Here is a 20,085-nt window from a genome sequence, read left to right as displayed (position 1 = left end):
TTACACGTCGCCTGGGTAAAACAGGAATGCCAGAGCGGCGCCCTATGGCACTCGTACAGTGCAATACTGAACCGAAACCGAAACACAACAATGAGCTCGTGCAGAGGGCACGGAGGAAGGCAAGTTTCAGCGCAGTCGTATTTTCAGCGCAGCTTAAGGAACTAGGGTCTCTCGAATTACGTATCTATGTATTTTCTATTAAAGGAACACACCACCTAATACTTACGTAGTGATGTTGCGCCTCAGATATGCGTAATGTTTGCTTATTGATCAACAATGTACAAAAGTATGAACCTAGTCAGCCGTTCAAGATGGCTGGCCCTTGGGCAAGTGGTTCAACTTTGGCCGGGTGGCTGAATCGAGTGACGTGCCGACAAACAGAAAGACAGACAGAAAGACAGACCAAAATTTCTGCGTTTAAGTTCCCCAAGAAAGACTATCTTCTTTAAAAGAAGCGCGCAGACATGTCAACATCCGCATCGTTTTTTATGTACCAGCACCTCGCTGTAAACAGCTCTAACTTCATCCACACCGCTGGGGAATAAACGAGCGAGTAATAAGCGGTCATTTAAAAGTTGAGAAACAAGATAGGCAACTGTTTGTGAGTAACGAACAGATGCCGCGCCACGAAATCGAGACTGCGTGTTCACGCACGACCGCATGTACGAGCGGTAGTCAGGGCGACAGCACAAACACACCGTGAATGGAGAAAAAGAAGCTAAAAGATTACAGTCCAAGAAAAAAAAAATTCATTGTATACTCTAAGAGTGGCGGAACTTGCTTCCCCTGCTAGGACGAGTCGAAATATTTTCGTGGTTTTCCAACACACAGTGCCGAAAATACATGACATTGACCACTTGCGACACGTTCCCGCCGCCGTGTTAACATCCTTAACCCTCAACGGATCAAACCTTTTCAGGACGCTCACAGACTCATCTCCTACGTAGACCGCATGTTTTAATAGGAAATTCAGCGGGCCAGAACGAAAAAAACATGGTTGATCCCTCCGTCATAGGAATCGGAATAACACGAAAGTAAAGCGTGCCCTTACAGAAGTAACTGAATGTTTGAATGTTTACCGTACATTGATATAAGATAATTTGCACAATGCATATTGATGTCTCGCAGCTATAGCACCGTTTAACGTGGATGTGCCGACTTTGATGATTGGTGGTACATCTCCATCCCGACGACTAACGTCCATGTTAAATGATTACACAAAGCCTTGTGGTAGCTGTAGTAGTTAACGGTGAAAGCGTAATCAGAGAACGAGGTGTGATAGCCAGAAGAGCGCCGCATATTGGACGCAGAACTTGGTCGCCATCCCGCGACATGTTAGAATGTGATTGAACACCACGGCCGGACTTTAGGGAAACGCAAAGCGCGTCGTGCCGCCCCGGTAGCCCGGCCGCGATTTTTCTTGGGGCGAGCGCGTGAACGAGGAACGCGGTGTTACAGCCACGTGAGGCAGGCGCGCGTCGTAGAGCTATGAGTGAGGCCGACGCTTTTACGACGCTTAGAGTTACTGTATATGCTATCTTTAGAGTTACTGTATATGCTATCTTTAGTTACTGTATATGCTACCTAAAGGTAGCATATACAGTAACTCTAACGACGCTTGGCTAAGGTCGCCACTTCGCGGTGTGTTAAGGCATTGACAAAATAGAACTTCTATTGAAAACGCGCCGAATGGGAGGGACGTGTAACGCGTTGCAGGTGCTAATCGCGGAGGCCACAGTAATTACGATTTACTTTACTTTACCGCTCCCAGAGGGCAACACCACCCCGCCGACTGGGAGAGTGGTAGATATAAAAGGCGCGTTTGTAAAGCTTTCAGAATCTGTTACCGTGGCGCAGTGGATAGCGTGCCCGGCATCTGTTGTTGCGGACCGAACGGTCGTGGGTTCGATGCCCGTTGCCGGAACTTTTTTCCTTTGCCATCTGATCGTTTATATTTTTTCGACGTCATTTCCGTGACGGAAATACGTCACTGAAGTCTTGGTGGACCCCGGCATAAAACACTTTCGTGTTAAAAAACCAACTGCAACTGCAGCCGCACGCATACCTTCCATACGAACGCAGAGCTTCGCACATGTCAGTGGGTTGCCAGACCAGAGACGGCGGCGCCCGCTAGGCAATATGGCGGCGCCCACGAAAAAAAAGTATTGTGTGGGAACGGCAAATGAGCGTGACGAGGAGTGATGTGAGGGTCAGGAGGAGGGAATGAAGAAGGGGACAGGGCATAGCATAGCCATCCAAGGGGCGGGAAAGGAGGGGAGGAGGGGTAAGGCATAGCGTAGTCTTGTAGAGCACAGAACAGCAAGGGGTGGAAAGTCAGGAGGAGGGTCGCACCACCAGTGTGTTTTTCTCGTTAGGCGCAACCAGGACCGGTCACTCAAAAGAAAATTATGCATTTTCACATGTAAGAAAAGGAACTTGGATAGCTTCAGCTTTTTGCGCAGTTGATCACGCAGCAGCTGTAGGGAGACCGCACCTCTGCTAAGGGCAGAGTGAGACGCTGGATATGGCGTTTCAATTCTAATATTTCACGCGGGATCCAGGAATTGAGACGGGTGCGCTTTTAACAGCGGAGCCGTTTAAGGTTCGGCGCTAGATCGTTCGCAGAAGTACGCGTTGCTTAGCAACTACTCGACAAAGCTGCGCCGCCAAGCAACGCTCAAAGGAAGGAAAGCAGAAAAGAGGAGCACAGTAAAGGGAACAAAATAGCTCTCGTCGAGGCAGGATTCGAACCCGTGTAGCCACGGGCCGAAGACGAGCGTCGTAACCGCTCGGCTATCCAGGCACGATGGCACAGCAAGCATTTATGGGGACCATATGATTGCGCTGCTATGGGCAAGAGAACGCGAAAAAGGTAAGAGAAAGATAGACAGAAAGAAAAAAAAACAAGGGGAGAGAAATTGACAGAAATAAAGAGAGAAATAGAATAGTGCAGTATAGCAAGGGGGTGGGAAGGGAAAAAGTGGAAAGGGTAAAGCATAGCATAGCCATACTAAGGGGCTGGGAAAGAGGTGGTCACCAATTTCACCACTGCTGCGTAGCTGGCCCAACTTTTCTTTTTGTCTATTGGGAACATATTTGCTAATGCATTAATTGGAAATACTCTTCAAGTGAATCCACACGCCATCGGCAGTAGAATTTCCAGCAGCATGCTAGTGCTGAAAAATAACAAGACCTTCTTCCAGAAGATCCAGTAACTCCTGTCTTCAGCACAGTTAAATTCGGCAAGTTTTTAATCATGTTTCCCCTTTTTGCTTGCAATACGCACATGCCACTAGTAAAAAAGTCACAGTTTCACCGCAAGGGCGAAGCGATGAATGCGATAGCAACAAATTGTAACGTTATACCAGGTCAGGCTGGCAGCTAGCTCTTTTGGATCCGATCTCACGCAGCTCTACAAAACGCTGGTCTAAGAGAATACGGCCGCTCCAGGTACATTTTTCGCACAATCTCTCCACGTTGAGCGCGGTAATCCGTGTCTGCCCGCAGTGGCTGCATTCGATACCGGGCGGCATTGCGACGAGCTTGCCGCTGAGCAGCCTCTTCTTTGGCAGTGGTGTACTTCTTCGGTCGCTCTCTGTCACGGCTACGTGTGCTCGCCGGCAATTCCCCAAGGGCTGTGTGTCGCCACGACACCGCGCTATACCGACGGCGCGAAACCATGGCTCGACTAGGCGAAGGAGGATGCAGCTATGCCAGGTGGTTGCTAGGCGACTCAAGTGACGTCATGGCTAGCCGGATCAGGTGTGCGGTCGTAACAGCATGGCGCGGCGATGCAGAGCGTTACCGGAGCAAGGCAAACGGGGCGCAGCACTGCCAGGTGGTTGCTAAGCAGCGCGCAGTGACGTCATAGCTAGCCGCGAAGAGACGGCGCGCTGACCGAGTTTCTGCTCCTCGGACTAACCTCTGGCTTAAACAGCTCCGCTGGCGTGTCACGCGAGCCTTATGTCCACCAATACTTGTTTGCAGACTAGTTGGTTCATACTTGTAAACTCGACTTGCTGCGCTCTTTCCTGTCTCTCTCCTTCTTTCCTGCTGCAGCAAGTCGAGTTTACAAATATCTTATGTCCACATTGTCTTAGCCAGACCAAACAAAAAGAAAAAATTAGAAAACGCAAATACGGCGCGAGCTGCGCCTTCATTTCGTCTTTGCGGCATTCACGTGACACAAAAGAAAGAACAGCGGCTTGCATAAGGTGCGAGTACGTAAAGCGCTGCATTTCGTCGTGTTAGGCGAATGTGTTTGGATTCGCGAGGTCGCAGCGGAGACAAAAGGACCAGCAACATTGGGAACCGAGATGCGCGTGCCGGCCTTGCGCCTCGATCACCGTCCTTATTTTGCTCTTCTTCTGCAGCGGCTGAGGAGGACTTAAGTGTCTGCTCGTTGCGGCGTCGCTGGGCGCTACAAATGCATAAGGGCGCGTTATTCGAGCTGGTTCCAATAATTTCCCCTGAGTAACGCCCTCTCAACCGGCGAATCCAGTTAGTAATGTTCTTTTTTGGGCCCTAATTTTTGGCACTTGATGTTTCGTTTCCGTGAAGCATTCACGCCCTGTACTTAGAGCAACTATCCGACATCTCTATGGTTCGCTTGCTGCACTTTACGTGCGAAAATAAGCTCTTTTGCCGCAACTACGTATTATGCACGAATCACCACGTATTAAGCACGAAAAAAAATCTTGATCATCATAACCTGTATCCTTCACCCCGTTATACAAAATGATGCTACAATCCAGGATTGCATAAATACACTGGCTCCTACTTTGAGCACGAAATGCGTATGCATTGACAATACATGCAATGCCTCACCTACAGGACTCGTGATCATACTTATGCACTAGACGAAAGCTCCCACGTTTTGAAGGGACCCTGAAACGGTTTTTCAAGTTTTGTGAGCATTGAGACAACAGCATCATGTAATCACTCACAGCACAAATTGAGCGGTGCTACGGTAGCGATACCTACGGGAAATTATATGTATGCGCTCCTTCTCACCACTGCCTTGCCCCCTCAACTCATCGAACACCCAGACGTCGCTGTAGGCTGAAGCGCACTCGACGGGTTGAGCTCCTTCGAGGGCGTGCCGTCTCGTTCGGATATGCTCCGCCAGGTGCCCGTTCGCTTTTGTTTTGTTTTATCTGCCTGTGCGGCAACAATCTGCAAAGGCATGCGGACAAAGAAAAAGTGTTTGCGAACGATCACCGATATGCGTAAACTCGGGCAATGAGGTTGTGTCTTCCGGGTTCAAGTTACACCGCCGACTCTGGTGTTGATCGGCCAGCGAGAACCCCGACGCAGAGACTGCGACTCCCCTCGCCTCGCAAGAGCTTTACAAGCCGCCACCAACCGCTGGATTTGCGGCACACAACTCCACTGTGGCCGGTGTCCGAGAAAAGAAAGAGTCGGAGCCCGTTGTAACACCGGCAGACGACGCTCGCTGCCCGCCGAAGGTTCAACGACGTAGACTGGACATATCCAATCAGGCTAGTGCTACATAAGGAGGAGCAATGAGAAGGACGCGGGAAGCTCGAAACTCGTCCGGTTGAGCCGCTGTGATCTGTAGCGATTCGCTTGTTCAGTTACACGGTTCACGCAGAGTCTGCAAATGATTCTTAGGACTTGCTTTAACGGCTCCATGTGTTTATACAAAATCGTCATAAGCGTTTCAGGGTCCCTTTAATACAAGGAACACAGTCGAACATGCATGAAAACACACTTTTATCACAGAAATGCCTGTCTCAACCAAGCCAGATTCAGTGATTCAAAACAGCACTTAAACGGCACTGCGCTCGCAAACGCTATAAGTGCGCCAATTGTTCATCAAGTACCACAAAACGCTTCATTGGGTCGCTGTCCACAGAAGCTGAGCTCACCTTCGTAATCAGTCCTGTCTGCATCTCTTGAAGCGTTCCATCAACAAGGCCATCGATTTTGTTGTGGTACTGGTGCTGCAGAATAACAAATGTGCACAGTTAATACACGAATACACTGCTTTTGTAATAATACGGTGGTTCCATTCAATAACCTAAACGCTGTGCATATTTATTTATTTTATTTACTTACACGTGACCCCTTAAAGGGAAGAAGAGCGAATGCAAAAGATGGTGAACAAGTGGGAAAGAAACAAAAGATAATTTTAAAAACCTATATCTATTGTTATACAATTTCTAGTAGCGTTTGCAGCTGACGTAAACGCAGTTGACCTGATCCTCGTCAAGGTAACTTACACAGCTGTATACAGGGTGCCCCGGCTATCTCCAGCCATAGTTTAACAATAAGGCGACGCACTCTATGACGACGCGACCAAATGCATGCTGCTGACTATTGCATGGAGTAAGTCATACTACTTGTTGTTTTCCACATACTTTCCTAATTAGGCATACTTAATTAACTAACTTTTGAACCAACGAAGCTGGCCAAAAAGCTCCAATGAAAAAGTTCCGGATCGGTTTGCAAAACGTCCGGTAAGACAGTTTCTAACCATATATCTATTAGTATTAGTGTTTTTCTGCTTACTACAGATGCCCGCAAAATACAAAAAACACGGTTGATCCCTCCGTCATAGGAATCGGTATAGCACGAAAGTGAAGCGTGTCCTCGCAGAAGCAGTTGAATGTCTATTATACATTGATATGCGAAAGCTTGCACAATGTCTATTGGTGTTTGGAAGCTATAGCACCGCTTGTTGTGGACGCACCCATGTTGACGCCTGGTGGCACATCCCCATCGCGACGACTAACGCCGATGAACATGATTAAATCTGTGTGGTAGGTGTGGTAGTTAACATACACCTGTCCACAGCATATGGCGAATCCCGCGCAAGGATGGCTCCAACATGCACATAATAAACCCTAACTTGACATGCACTCTTTCGTCATCTGAGGAGAGAAAGAGCAAGGTGTGCGCTCCCTAGTCGTTCGTACCAGTGCACTCGAAGCTGTAGGCGGCTGAGAAACACCTTCTGAAGGAAGAAATTGTAGCGCAAAGCAACACACGGACAGACGAGAGAGGACGGGACTGGCGCCAGTTCCGTGTGTTCCTTTGCGCTAGAATTTCTCTTTCAGAAGTCATGAACCAACTAGCCCAACAAAACGTTTTGTCAAGCCATGAGAAAGGCCGTTAGTCCATTTTGAAGCGGCCATACGCTGGCGAGGAGGCGTCACACGCTGACGCGAAAGGCGAATCGCGTAGCTGCGTCGTCACCAGATTGAACAACCGTGGACTACGCAATTCACCAACCATAGAGTTTTCTACAGTGTTGCTGCGCAAGCCTCCGGCGCGCTGAGACCACCGAAACGCTCGCAGTCGGTGCTCGTTAGTGTCATGATGCGTTACTCGTGGCCTCCGACATTGGCTCCGGCAGCGCACCGTTGCTAGTGTTGCTCAGGTCGTTCCATACGGACGGGGGAGCGTTATCAGAGAAAGCAGTGTGACAGCTAAAAGAGCGTCGGTTATTACATGCGAAGCATCTTATGGCAGAGTTCAATCCGGTGGTGGTGGTGGTGTGCGGCGTGACCACCCTTACAGCGCATGCGCAGACCCTCTCCACACACCTCCTCTCCCCCTCTCCATTCTCCCTCTTCCTCTCTCGACTCCCCCCCCTCCCCCCGTCGTTTAGATAAAAGGCCCGCGTTAGGTAGCACACACGCTCAGTCATTGCGCCGGTGTCATGAGTTCCAACGTCAACGTCGGCACCAGTTTCAGTAATACCTTAAGGCCTGCCGAGATCGTGGAGCAGCAGAAGGCTTGACGCGTCGGAGCGCAACGTAAACGTCGGCAAGCCGCGGACCCCTTGCTAGGGAAGCCCAGCGCAAACGGCAACGTCGGCGGGAAACCGCTACGGATGAAACGCGGGCTCGACATGCCGAAACGCTCATGCGCCCCTTCAGCGGGCGATGGTGTAATTTTTTTGGACGCTGAGCTTCTTTACTGAGCTTTAAAGTTACTGTGTATGGCTCCGCTGCGGTAGCATGCATATACAGTTACTCTACTGAGCTTGGGCTAAGGTCGCCATCCTGGCGAACGTTAAAGAACTAACTAGAGATCACACCATGGCCGGGCTAGAAACGCGACAGGAAGCACTACGCGCGCCGTACCTCCCCTCTGGTCTGGCCGCGATTTCTCACGGTTCGGGCGGGGAACGCGGTGTGGCAGTCAGGCGAGCGTCGCAGAGCTATTTTTTTATATGAATGGATGTTATGAGCGTGGCTTTGGCTAAAACCGGCACCTCGCGGTGTAAGGCGTTGACAAAATTACTTTCGGAAACGCCCGGAATGGGACGGTCGTAGCAACGGTGCAAGGGCCGGGCATTACTCGGAGGCCACGCATTACTTCACTATAGCGTTCCCACACGGCGACACCACACCGCGAACCGAGAGCACTGTGAGAGAAAGTGCGAGCGATAAAAGACGCGTTTGTTAAAGGACACTAAAGAGAAACAATGAATCGGCTTAGATCGATAAGTTGTGCTCTGCGAACTCTAATGTCGTTAATTTCGCCATCATAGGTTTTTCAATACCGGATAAAATCAAGTTCAAAGTTTAATTTTTAAATTTCGCGCCGACTCTCCCCGCGTGACGTCACGAATTTCGAAGTGTACTAATCGCATTTTGGCGCCATTGGCTAAACAAAATTAACCCAAACTTGGTATTTCAAGTCGATGGCCCTCTCAGAGGGCAATGCACTGCATTTTTACCGATTAGGAACTACGTAGACCCTAGTAGGCGCCGTCAAAACATGTGACGTCACGGCGAATGGAGCGGGAACTTCAAGGCGCGTCACCACCGACATTTTGTTTTCGCGCGTTTTCTCGTTTACTAAGCGTTTACTAAGCGTGGTGTTTTTGATATCGTGAAAGAGTACTTTACTATACGAGAAAAATCGTTTTGCTCTTCAGTGTCCCTTTTTGCCTCCTTCACCTGTGACCGTGGCGCAGCCAATAATAAAAAAAATTGGATCATCTCCCTGAAGAAAAACCCTGATGGGATGCGAAGCAGCAGCGTTGCGCACGGGTGGCGTCACGGGTTGAACGGCGCTAACGCGGGTGCTGCGGTGAGCGCTGGACGATTCGTTTGAAGCGAAACTGTGTAGCGTTTACTGGTGTAAACGTTTGTTTGAAACGCAGACACGGGAGGCGAGCGGGCGTTGGAGCCGGCAGCTGCGGGCGTTCCGGCGAGTGAGGAAGAGAGTGACGTACGCGCGCACCTGCGAGAGAAGCGTGCGAGGGGAGCCTGACGTCAACGCCCAGCTGCGGCGTGACCTACTTGGCACCGCTCCAACACTTGCGCCGAGGGAAGCGCGTTGCCTCGCGTTTGTGCGGACGGAGTGACAGCGTTACACAGGCTAGTCAAAGAGCTGCTACGCATCTAAAAAGGACCGTGGCGCAGTGGTAAAGGCGTCCGTCACTTACCGTCGCGGACCGAGAGGTCGCAGGTTCGACTGCCGCTTCAGGACCTTTTTTTTCTCGCTTTTTTTCTTGTCATCTTATCGTATGCATTTTCATGACGTATTTCCGTGACGGAAATACGTCATGAAAGTCTTGGTGGACGCCGTCATAAAACACTTTCGTGTTAAAAAATACCAGGTGACTTGCCCGCTTGTGTACCAATGCGCACCTAGTGCCATATAACGTTCCGTGTGCTACGGACATGCTTCCCTCGCGACGGTTGATGACACCGATAAGCAGACGCAGCGGTTAGTGTTGCCGCTAGCAAAACGTGCGCCATCGTACAGCCACCAGCAACATCGCTGTCTTGTCGAGGCAGCACATCCGGCCAAATGCTATGGTCGTTTGCAGGCGTAATATTAGGGAGCAGTGCAATCACAACGCGCAGAGGCGCGCAAGAGGGCTTGTCACATGGTATATTTTAGATGCGAAGTATCTTAAGGCCGAGCTCAATCCCGTGGTGGTGGTGTGCGGCGTGACCACCCTTACTGCGCATACCCTCTCCCCACACCTCCTTTCCACTCACCCTCTCCCCTCCCCCTCTCCCCTACCCCCCTCCCCCTCTCCCCTACCCCCTCCCCTTTCCACTTTCCCTCTCTCCTCCCCATCTCCCCTCCCCCTTTCCACTCTTCCTCTGAAACGCGGGCTAGACATGCCGAAATTCTCTCCTGCGCAACGCCGCGATGAGCTCGAGCGCATGCGCGTCCCCTCCCCTTCTCTCTCCTCTCCTACGCTGCCCCCCTCTCGCCCGCCTGTCGACCGCGTTCCCCGCTCGCCCTGTGAGAATTAACGGCCAGGCTAGATGGAAGATACGACGCGCGTAGCGTCCCTCTTCGCGTTCCACGACGCGAGGTCGGTAGCATGCCCAACGAACGCCAACGGAACGCGATCGTGCAAGTGCTCCGGCTTCGCATCGCCTCATGGTCCCCTTTAGCGGGAGATGGTGTAATTTTTTTGTGGTTCACAGGCATATGTAGTAAGCAGAAAAACACTCATACTTAATAGACAGAAGGTTAGAAACTATCCAATCGGACGTTTTGCGAACCGATCTCTAACCCTTTTACATCGGAATTTTTTGCGCAGCTTCGTTGCTCAAAAGTTAGTTAATTAAAGTTGACTAATTAGCAATTAGGAACAAAAGGAAAAATAGCGTGACTTGCTCCACGCAATAGTCGTCAACATTGCTATAGTCTCGTCGTCACGAATTGCGTCAACATCTTTTTAAATTCTGGTTTGAGGTAGCTGCGGCACCCTGTATGAACAATGGTTTGAAGGCATGAAACATAATCTCAAGAAAAGAACAAAAAGGACCGAAAAGATACAGGTAAGTCAAAACACAACTGTAATGATATTGTTGTGTTATACAATTTTAAGGTGGAAGATGGGTTTTAATGAAATATGCAGACACTTTAGTTTCCGAATGTTTCCTCCCAGAAACGTAATTAAGGCAGCTTTAAATGGCGATGATTCCCCCAGCGAGACCATAGATGAGGATAAATTGTTCCATTCTGAAATAGGTAATACTAAAAGAGAATTTTAATAAAGGTTGGTCCGGGCAAGCTGAGGTTTTATTTTATGAACGTAGTCTCACCAGATCGATACACGTGAGGCGGGCATGTGAACATCTGCGACGAGTTCATACAGTTGAGTTTGACATAAGCGATTTGTTATGATGCGTGTATACAGAATCTGCGTGTATACGGATTTGTTATGATGCGTGTATACAGAATATGCTCAAGTAATTTACAACGTGTTAGAGAAATTGGTCTGTAATTGGTAGGTTGATCGGTGACTTGAAAACAGGGAAGTAGCGCTGCTATGGAGGCTATTTGGCACGACTTCATGACTGTTCACGGTGCCAGGAACTTGGCGAATGGACAATTTAAAAAAACAAAATCACAGTTTCACCGCAAAGGCGAAGCAATGAATGCGATAGAAACAAAGTGTAATGTTATATGAAGTGAGGCTGGAAGCTAACTCGTTTGGAACCGATCTCACGTAACTCCACAAAACGCAGGTGTAGGAGAATACGGCCACTCCAGGGGCAGATGCTTTTTCCGCACAGTCTGTTCGCAATGACATCGCAGCACGTAGACGGTAGAAGGGTATACGGGCCGCGCGCTCATGGCTGCTGAGATAGCGCGCGCGCCAGCGATCGCGGCCGTGCCCTTTTAAGCCTGTTTCACATGCGAGCGACCGAGCGGCGGGGCCCGCGGCGATCGAGCGGCAGCAGGACGCTCGGACGCGCCTTCGTTTCACATGCACCGCTTTTGGGCGGCGCGCGCCTCTGCGAAGCGCAGCGATGGTTGTGGGAAGCGCCCGTTATCCGCGGGTTTCCTTTCTCCGGGCTCTCTTGTTTTGGTGCGCTTAGGTTGCAAGTTTCACCAGCCTTCTACTTCGGTGATCGATTTTCACGCGCCTAGACCTTGAATGATGAAAATGTGCAGTGTATGAGAGTGCAATTAAACAACTTCAGTAGTCACGTTTATTTCTGTTCCAGCTTTCTTTTTTTACCACGCAAGTCATGTTGCACGCACATACACTTGGCCATGGAAAAGCAAAAGAAAGAATTGAATTGGCTTTTGTGTTTTTAAGCTTTCACGGGGCTTTCGGTGGCTTTTGCTCTCGAATGCCGCGAGGCGTTGGTGCGCCGTCTGGGCCGGCAACCAGATGCAAGCGGCCCAGTCGACGATATTGTGTGTTTGTGAAGGAGCTCGTCCCTCTTTTTGCCCATGGGCATTCAGTAAAGAGGCGGCGGCACTTGTCGTCATCGGGGTTCGTGACCATTCAAAAAAAGAAAACAGCAAACGTTTCGAACGTGCTGGGCCAGAGTGGTAAACAAGAAAAAATCACAGCATATCCACGGAGTGAATGATGATGAGTGGGCGATGCTGCGGAGGTTCATCGGTAAACCGTGAATCTTCCGTGAATTCTGCCCAGTACATCATCACCGACGTGAGATCGGGCGCGTTTATACTAAAGGTTCGATGAGTTATGACGACTTGCAGCTCACTTTAATTTTACATGTACGCTGTGAATTTTCATTGTTTAGAAAACCACTGCTTTAGAAAACATCTGGCGTCTTTCGTTAAGCAGCTGGCGTCTTTTCGTTTTGCTTTTACAAAACATCTGGCGTCTTTCGTTGGTTTATTTCATCAATCAACGGCGTTTTGAACAAAATTTTTATTGTTTAATCACGCACAGGAGAAATCTCACCAGGCACTACCTTGGAGGTAAAGAATGGCTGCTAATGGGAATGAGAGACAGAAGAAGTCGGCTTTTAGCTAACACTTACACTTCAATCATGTTGAGGAAAATATGAATTGAAACGAACCAGTCATAACGTAGTTCAGCGCAAAAAACAGGCAACAGACGAGCGAGAGGACAAGGACACAGCGTCCTCTCACTCGTCTGTTGCCTGTTTTTTGCGCTGAACTACGTTATGACTGACTCGTTCCAACTCGCCCAACAAGCAACGTTACTATGAAACGAACCACCAAAATATACATCGATTGGTAGTTACCCTTTACAGAACGTCCTGCATTTTTATACATCCTCTTTAGATCTGCGTGATGCACCGACACAACAATTCATCACTACAATAGTGTTAGATTAGTGGCAGTGTAAGTGTTCATTTATATAAAGTCAAACAATTTTAGACAAAGGGCTTAATTTGAGAAAAAATCATACAAGTCAGACAATTTCACATCGCCAATATCAATTTGTTTATTCTTGTAATCATTTAATGAACGCGGAAGCTTATCACGAGCCATTTGCCGACCGTAACCAGTTCGACAATGCGGAACATTCCATGTCTCGGTTGTTCGTATATTATATGATGCTTCTTTCGGACGCAACTTTACTAATCCCATGAAAAGAGAATCCTGGTGCTCGCAATGTATTCGATATTCACGGAGCAATCTGAACACGTATATGTCTTGTGTTTTAATTATTTTGAACTTTCTAAATAGCTCTTCAGAAGGATGCACAGTTGGTACATTTGCAATTATTCTCAAAAAGTAACAGCCGCAAGAGGTTCGATTCAGTAGTAGTCCCCCAAACTAAATGGCAGTAGTTTAAATACGAGGCAAAAAGGGCATTATAAATCAACAATTTCACTGGTTTTGGGGTTAGATAGCGGTTTCAACTCACGATACTCACGACTCACGGGCAGTGAACAACGGTTTTCGATTTGCATGGCACGCAAATGGAGAGGTTCTCGTTCGTCGTACTGAACATGATCGAGTGACAATCGTCCTGAGTTTAGCGGACCTCGACATAGGGGGGCTGCTCGAAAACTGCGACACGTGATGTAATTGCGTGCATTTTTCTTTTTGCTTTATTCATCAGTTATGAACTCCCTTCTTTCTGAACCGATAAGCTTATCAGAGTTGAACAATTTTATCGCGAATGATGGTAAGCCGTGCTTGAACTGTATTCACTTCAACCAGTGCTGGGCAGTATCGAAGATACATGTATCTTAGATACTATCTTAGATACTCTTTGGGTATCTTGTATTTGTATCGCGATACGTCCCGCAAAACGAGTATCTGTATCTGTATTTCCGATACATTCAATAATGTATCGTGTATCTTAAGATACAAGATACTTCTATAGAAACACCCCCGAGCGAAACGATAAACGTGGCTGAACTCCGCTTCTCAAGCTGATACTGCTACCACTAAGCTACCAGAATAAAACTAGGCGACAGTGACATTCTTTTATTTTTTCCGCCAGAGTGCTTCAGCGAGCACACGCTATTAGGTCTACGCGTCCCCATTGGTGGAGCAGTGTCACGTGATGGCACTCGGGCCATCTCGACAAAAACTAGCGCGCGAAAGTCTACGCGCATCCGGCCTTTTGTTTTCTCGATGTTTACTTTCTTTGTAGTTGTGTCAGTGTTATGACATTTGTTCGTAGTCACGGCACTGTGTTGCGTACTCCATTGCGTGCGGCGCCTTCCGCTCAAATTATGATGTGTCATTATTGTTATCGATAGTGTCGTTATCGAAGTTTTTCTCACGTTGTGCTTCGTTTGCAGTCTCAGGAATGCAAGAATGGGGTTGCTTTGCGTCTCGCTGGTTTCACACATCAGCGATTAGTGATATATCGTGGATGTAAGCTTCACTTACGTACGACGAGATTCATTTATATAAAAATCAGGTAACAACAAACGTCGCAAATCTGTTGCCGATGCTGGATACAGTAGAAGGAGACGAGCATTTACGAAACAGAAGATATTTTGGCGCGCTCTTTCTTTGTACTTCCTGCTGAATTATCCAAGAAATCCTTTAATGATAATTTGACCGTTAGCACAGTGCTCTCTTTGCTGTCCTCCGTCTGCATTACCTGGGCTTCTGCATAGTTTTTGCTCGCTTGTTTACTGTAATATATCTTTTGTAACCTGTTCCTAAATTCGTTCTCTGCTTTATTTTTATTTTTTAACTACCTGCGTCATTGCTACTATTCCCACATATAAATTCCATGTGAGTTTACTGTTATGTAAAGGCGATGATGAAGACAAAAGTAGAATAATTTGAGCGTGCTTAGATGACACCGTAACAAAAATTCTGCTTACGATATAGTAAAATAGCGAAATTGAGTTTGCATTATAATAAATGAAATTATAAAACAAATCAAGAACGTTAGGAAGGGGATTTAAGAAACAAAGTAATAAGTACTCCGTTTTTCTCATGAGCGTCCCCACTAGCCGTTTCATGCTATTTTCTATAGGCAATGAGTCTCCTCCTGTCTCACCTTAAGATTTAAGTTGGCGATTCATCATGCTCTATTGTCATAATTTTTAGGGGTGCCGCCTTTATCGTATTTATACAGGGTTCTTCACGTAACTGGAACCAAATATTTACAAAGAAGTGGTTAACCTCAACTGAATAAAACCAACGACATGGTTGATCAAACCATGTCGTATTTTTATATATCGCTTAATTTGTTAATTCACTAAGATGAATTATGCAACATGTATAATATTCACTTTAGGGCCAAGTGCGTTTCGTTACTTTGTAGAGGGCATTCCAAAACGACCGATCAAACTTTTTGTGGAAACGTACAGGGGGGATGTAAAGAAACGAGAACGTGCGGCATCTACATTCTCCACTGTTTCGCATATATTTTCAAGCTATTGTACCCTGAATAATAATAAAAGCCAATGGAGTCTTCCATTATACAATCAAGCACCATTCTAGCATCTTTTTATTGTCACCAAGGTCGCAGCCTGAGGAAAACAGCGCGCAGCACTCTTCACATTTCTTTCCATCCCCACTGTACATGCTACGTAGTGACTTTTTCCGGCGTTTATAGAAAGCCGGAGAAATACTACCACGTACTGCCTTCGTGCGCTATCGTACTGCAGCGCCCTCAAACGTGCATCGATTGCAACGAACGGCGAGTGGACCGCGGCGAAATGAGCGGCCGCTGCTCCAAGCATCGGCTCCATAGTGCGTCCGCATTTCTGACTGCCGCACACGGCTGCTCTAAGCATCGGCTCCATAGTGCGTCCGCATTTCTGACTGCCGCACACGCCAAGTAGACGCCATCGTCCCTGAGAAGCGATAGGCTGACGGTTCGCGCGCCGGTTGTTTCGGTGGAAGCACGTTTCAGAGCGCTGCCGTACGGTAGTGCATGAGCGCAGTGACGAGGTTTGATTTCATTCACCACGCAGCATGTACGTCGCCAAAAAAGTTCTCTCGGTCGTTTTCAAATGCGCTCTATTACGCGACGAAGCGCACTTGGCCTAAAGGGATAATTGAAAATGTTGCATAATTGCCCTTAGTTAATTAACCAATTCAACGCTATACAAAAACACTACAACGAGCGCCACATGACGGTAGACCATATGCCGTCGGCTTCATTCAGTCGCGGTTAACCACTTTTTTAATATTTGGTTCTGCTTACGTGAAACGTGTACACTTATTCAATTTGATTGTTTAATACCGAACCGCCCTGCTTTTCGCTTATATTCATTTTCCTTGTTTAGGTCACCGTATTTTTTGTTTTTTCACTTTTAGAAATCAGCAGGTAGCAGAGCTAGAAGTGGCAATAGTGTGAATAGCAGCGATATCCTGCGACGCTTTCTGCCGGTATACTATATGTCTGAGACGTCTCTGGGTGGTACAACTCCTCTCGGAGGAGAAATGGTGCAAGATTGCACGTTAGTGAATATGTTGCTAACGAACGCTTTACGCCAGCTGGTAAGTAGAATATGAAAACCCATTGCAGTTTTATGTCCTGAATGAATTTTGAGCACTGACTCTGTAGTTATCGTCTTCAAACGATGCAAGAAATATCGCTACCAGCGTTGCTGCTCTACAACTGTCGGGTGATGCGGTATTGCGAAAACGGTAATACGCTTACGGACAAGGTAAGACTGCACAGCAGCCATCGCGACATCCTGCCGAGGCTTCGTAATGGTGTTCTTGCAAATAGATGGCGACCCGCTAGCTGATCGCCAAGTAGAGCAGCGACACCCATCAATTACAGAAGTGTGAAGCAAAAACCACTGACAGCGCAGTGTATACACCAGAGCACGCCTGTCTCGCACCCAGGCTGCTGGCGAGCCGAGCGGATACTCACGCACCCAGACGCCGGGCTGACCGGGCTGCCAAGGCGCGCGCGGGCTGCACCAAGTAAACAGGGCAAGCGGCAGTTCTGAGACTTTAAAGTCCGAAAAAGTACCCGTTCACGCCGCTTCAGCGTATCAGAGCTCGTCTGGGCACTACTGCGTTGTCTTTGGATGACAAAACAAGCAGCGCAACAAGGGAATATTAGCGTTGTCTGCGACGATTACGACGCGCCACGGAAATAGTGCCGGTGCGGTGTTTTCAGCTTCGCCGCGAGTGGATAACTGTGATTCAAGCAAAAAAACTAGGAGCCGAGTGAAAATGCGCCAGTAAGTACACTAACTGCGTGTATTCCGCATTGTGATGCCCACCTATTTCATTTTGCGAACCTAATTTGCGTGACACGCAGCTGGGTTAATTGAAGGCAGGCGCGGGCTTTGTGTGGGGGTGCACTTCATACCTTTGAGCGTTTCCTTTGACGACAATCTAGTGCAAGGTAGTGCTTTCAAGCGCAAGCAATCAGCATGCTTTGCCACGTTCAACGTAGTATTAAGCTTTAGTGCTTTTGATGGCATCCACGCCTTCGACATTTCGTCTTCAAAAGGTAATAAATGTCACGGTGCTCCTCCATATCTGGCCAGAATTTCGTGCTTTCATTTCAGTGTTTGATGTGCCCAAATTTATTTGGACACGAGGCATCCAGCTGCACAGAATACATATATTGGCACGTAAGTAAACAGTACTCGCGCCAGTGTCCTTTACGTCACAGGCGTAGCTAACCGGCTTGACTAAGAGTAGCACAGTTTCGCTTGTAAAGCACCGTCGTTACAAGACTAAAATCGCGCAGGTAGCTTCCAAAGGGATCGCTGAACGATACTGCAGGCTATACTCTCTGATAGCACGCTTTTGTGAGCAAGACGCATTATTGTAAGAGCGCTCGTGAAACAAAAATTACGTTCCGCGAAACTACCCGTAAAGCGTCCTCTAATTATTACGCGATGCATGCTGAAATAATGAGTTTTCACAAAACTTTGTGCACAACTTGTAATATGGGGCAACAAAACATCGTTTCACTCTTTCGTGAGCTGCAATGCAATTAGGATTCACGCGTACTACAGCGAGAACGTTTTTTTTTTACAATTGTAACAGCGTACGTATCTGACGAGGTTGCTTCCGCAGCCCACTCAGCACGTACTGTATACATTGTGGACTTGCATGAGCAAGATGTTCTTGATGTTCCAATAAAATTAGTGAAAATGTCCAGGCTAGAAAAGACGCGAAACACGCTCTCCGACGGGCTGAGTTTCGGGAGTTTCACGTTTGCTCTGCTTAGCGTCTGCTGGCGTGGCAGCCCGCGCATGTTGTTTCGTCGCGTGTGCGATAGATGGCGCGACGCGCGATGCAATTATGGCGATGCGCATGGAATTCGCTGTGTTTTGGTCTATAAAGAGCTGTCATATTAAACAGGCAAAGAAATCTGAATAATTTGTTTCAGAATGAAACGAGTGTACTTTCAGCAAGAAGGATGGAACTTTCGAGATACAAACAGGCATTTCAATAAAATTATACAGAGTTGGTCGCATTAAGAAATTTTCCAGTAAACACTTTTGTAAATAGGTCTTTGCTGCTTCACTATATCGATCTATAATAGTAAATTTGCAAATGTATCGAAGTATCTTAAGATACAATTGGGAAGTATCGTATCGGATACAATTATTGCGCTAGTATCTTGTATCTGTATCTCAAATACTTCTTGTCCGAGTATCTTGTATCGTATCGCGATACAATTTCAAAGTATCTTTGCCCAGCCCTGACTTCAACCTTCAATCGGGCCGTAATAAGCGTGAAGAACTTGACTGTTTTTTTTTTGGCGATTCTCCAGGGCTATTTAATGTAGTGTTCTCTGAGATGTGGTTTATTTCGGCACATGACGTCTACACTCTTTCCATGTATAAGTCGTATTACATGAATCGATTCGAAAAGCGTGGTGGTGGTGTGTTTATGATGCTGTCAAATGACTTGGACTCGGAAATGCTTTCAGATTTTTCTATTGTAACTCCCGATTATGAAGTGCTCACAGTGAAGTCTCGTGCACAAGTATTCTGTGTACGCTATCGCCCTGCCGCCAGTGATTGCTCTCTATTTCTTTTCATTTTTAGGATCGTTCCTTGAGTATGTTAACGTGAACCGATACCATTTGATTTTAGGTGGAGATTTCAACATAAAGATGTAGGATGTAAATAGTACCTATTCATAATACCTATTCATTTAAGAATGTTACAATGACACCTACAAGGTTTGCAAATACCTCGACGACTATCATAGACCTGTTCATAACTGATTTAGAACAATGGCTTATACGCTCTGGCCCTATTATTCGGGCCATCAGCGATCATTTGCCCATATCTGTTTCTACAAGTCATACCGTGAACATATCTACGCGCCCCCCGCCACCACTTTCTTATAGATCTACCAATGCCGAAACACTGTCTCTCTTTAGAGAAAAGCTACTGGAAACAAACTTGAGTCGTGCTAGAAGAATGTGATCCAGATACCGCATATGAGGTATTTCTAGGTATATTTTTTAAAGCCTACCATTCTTCATTACCCTTAAAAACGTGCAGACGAGCCAAAAAATGCAGGAAACCTTGGATGACAAAAGAATTACTCAGCCAAATAAAAAAAAAATGTTTGATCCCTCCTTTATAGGAATCGGAATAACACGAAAGTAAAGCATGCCCTTACAGAAGTAAGTGAATGTTTACAGAAGTACCTGAATTGATGTAAGAGAGTTTGCACAATGCATATCTATGTCTGGCAGCTATAGCACCGTTTACCGTGTACTTAGCTTTAGGTGCACGATAATGAACCCCAGGTGGTCGAAATTTCCGGAGCCCTCCACCACGGCATCCCTCATAATCACATCGTGGATTTGGGAGGTTAAACCTCAAATATTATTATTATTACAGCACCGTTTAACGTGGACGCACCCACTTCGATGATTGGTGGAACATCTCCATCCCGACGACTAACGTCCATGTTAAA

At 47.3% G+C, this 20,085-nt stretch overlaps 1 protein-coding gene across 3 annotated transcripts in view; it reads right to left on the bottom strand.

Annotated features, from left to right (window-relative positions):
• Positions 1-20,085, bottom strand: part of LOC119372450 (calcium-dependent secretion activator) — a 1,123,203-nt gene that overhangs the window by 223,247 nt on the left and 879,871 nt on the right. For all 3 annotated transcript variants that reach the window (XM_049419575.1, XM_049419577.1, XM_049419576.1), the window contains one exon: positions 5,892-5,966. In XM_049419575.1, the coding sequence (XP_049275532.1) occupies positions 5,892-5,966 (75 nt within the window). The remainder of the gene's footprint in view (positions 1-5,891; positions 5,967-20,085) is intronic.

The sequence above is a fragment of the Rhipicephalus sanguineus genome, chromosome 10 (assembly GCF_013339695.2).
Source record: "Rhipicephalus sanguineus isolate Rsan-2018 chromosome 10, BIME_Rsan_1.4, whole genome shotgun sequence".
NCBI classification, from domain to species: Eukaryota; Metazoa; Arthropoda; class Arachnida; order Ixodida; family Ixodidae; genus Rhipicephalus; species Rhipicephalus sanguineus.
The sequence above is the reverse complement of the archived record's forward strand: the minus strand, read 5'-3'. Positions and strand labels throughout refer to the sequence as shown.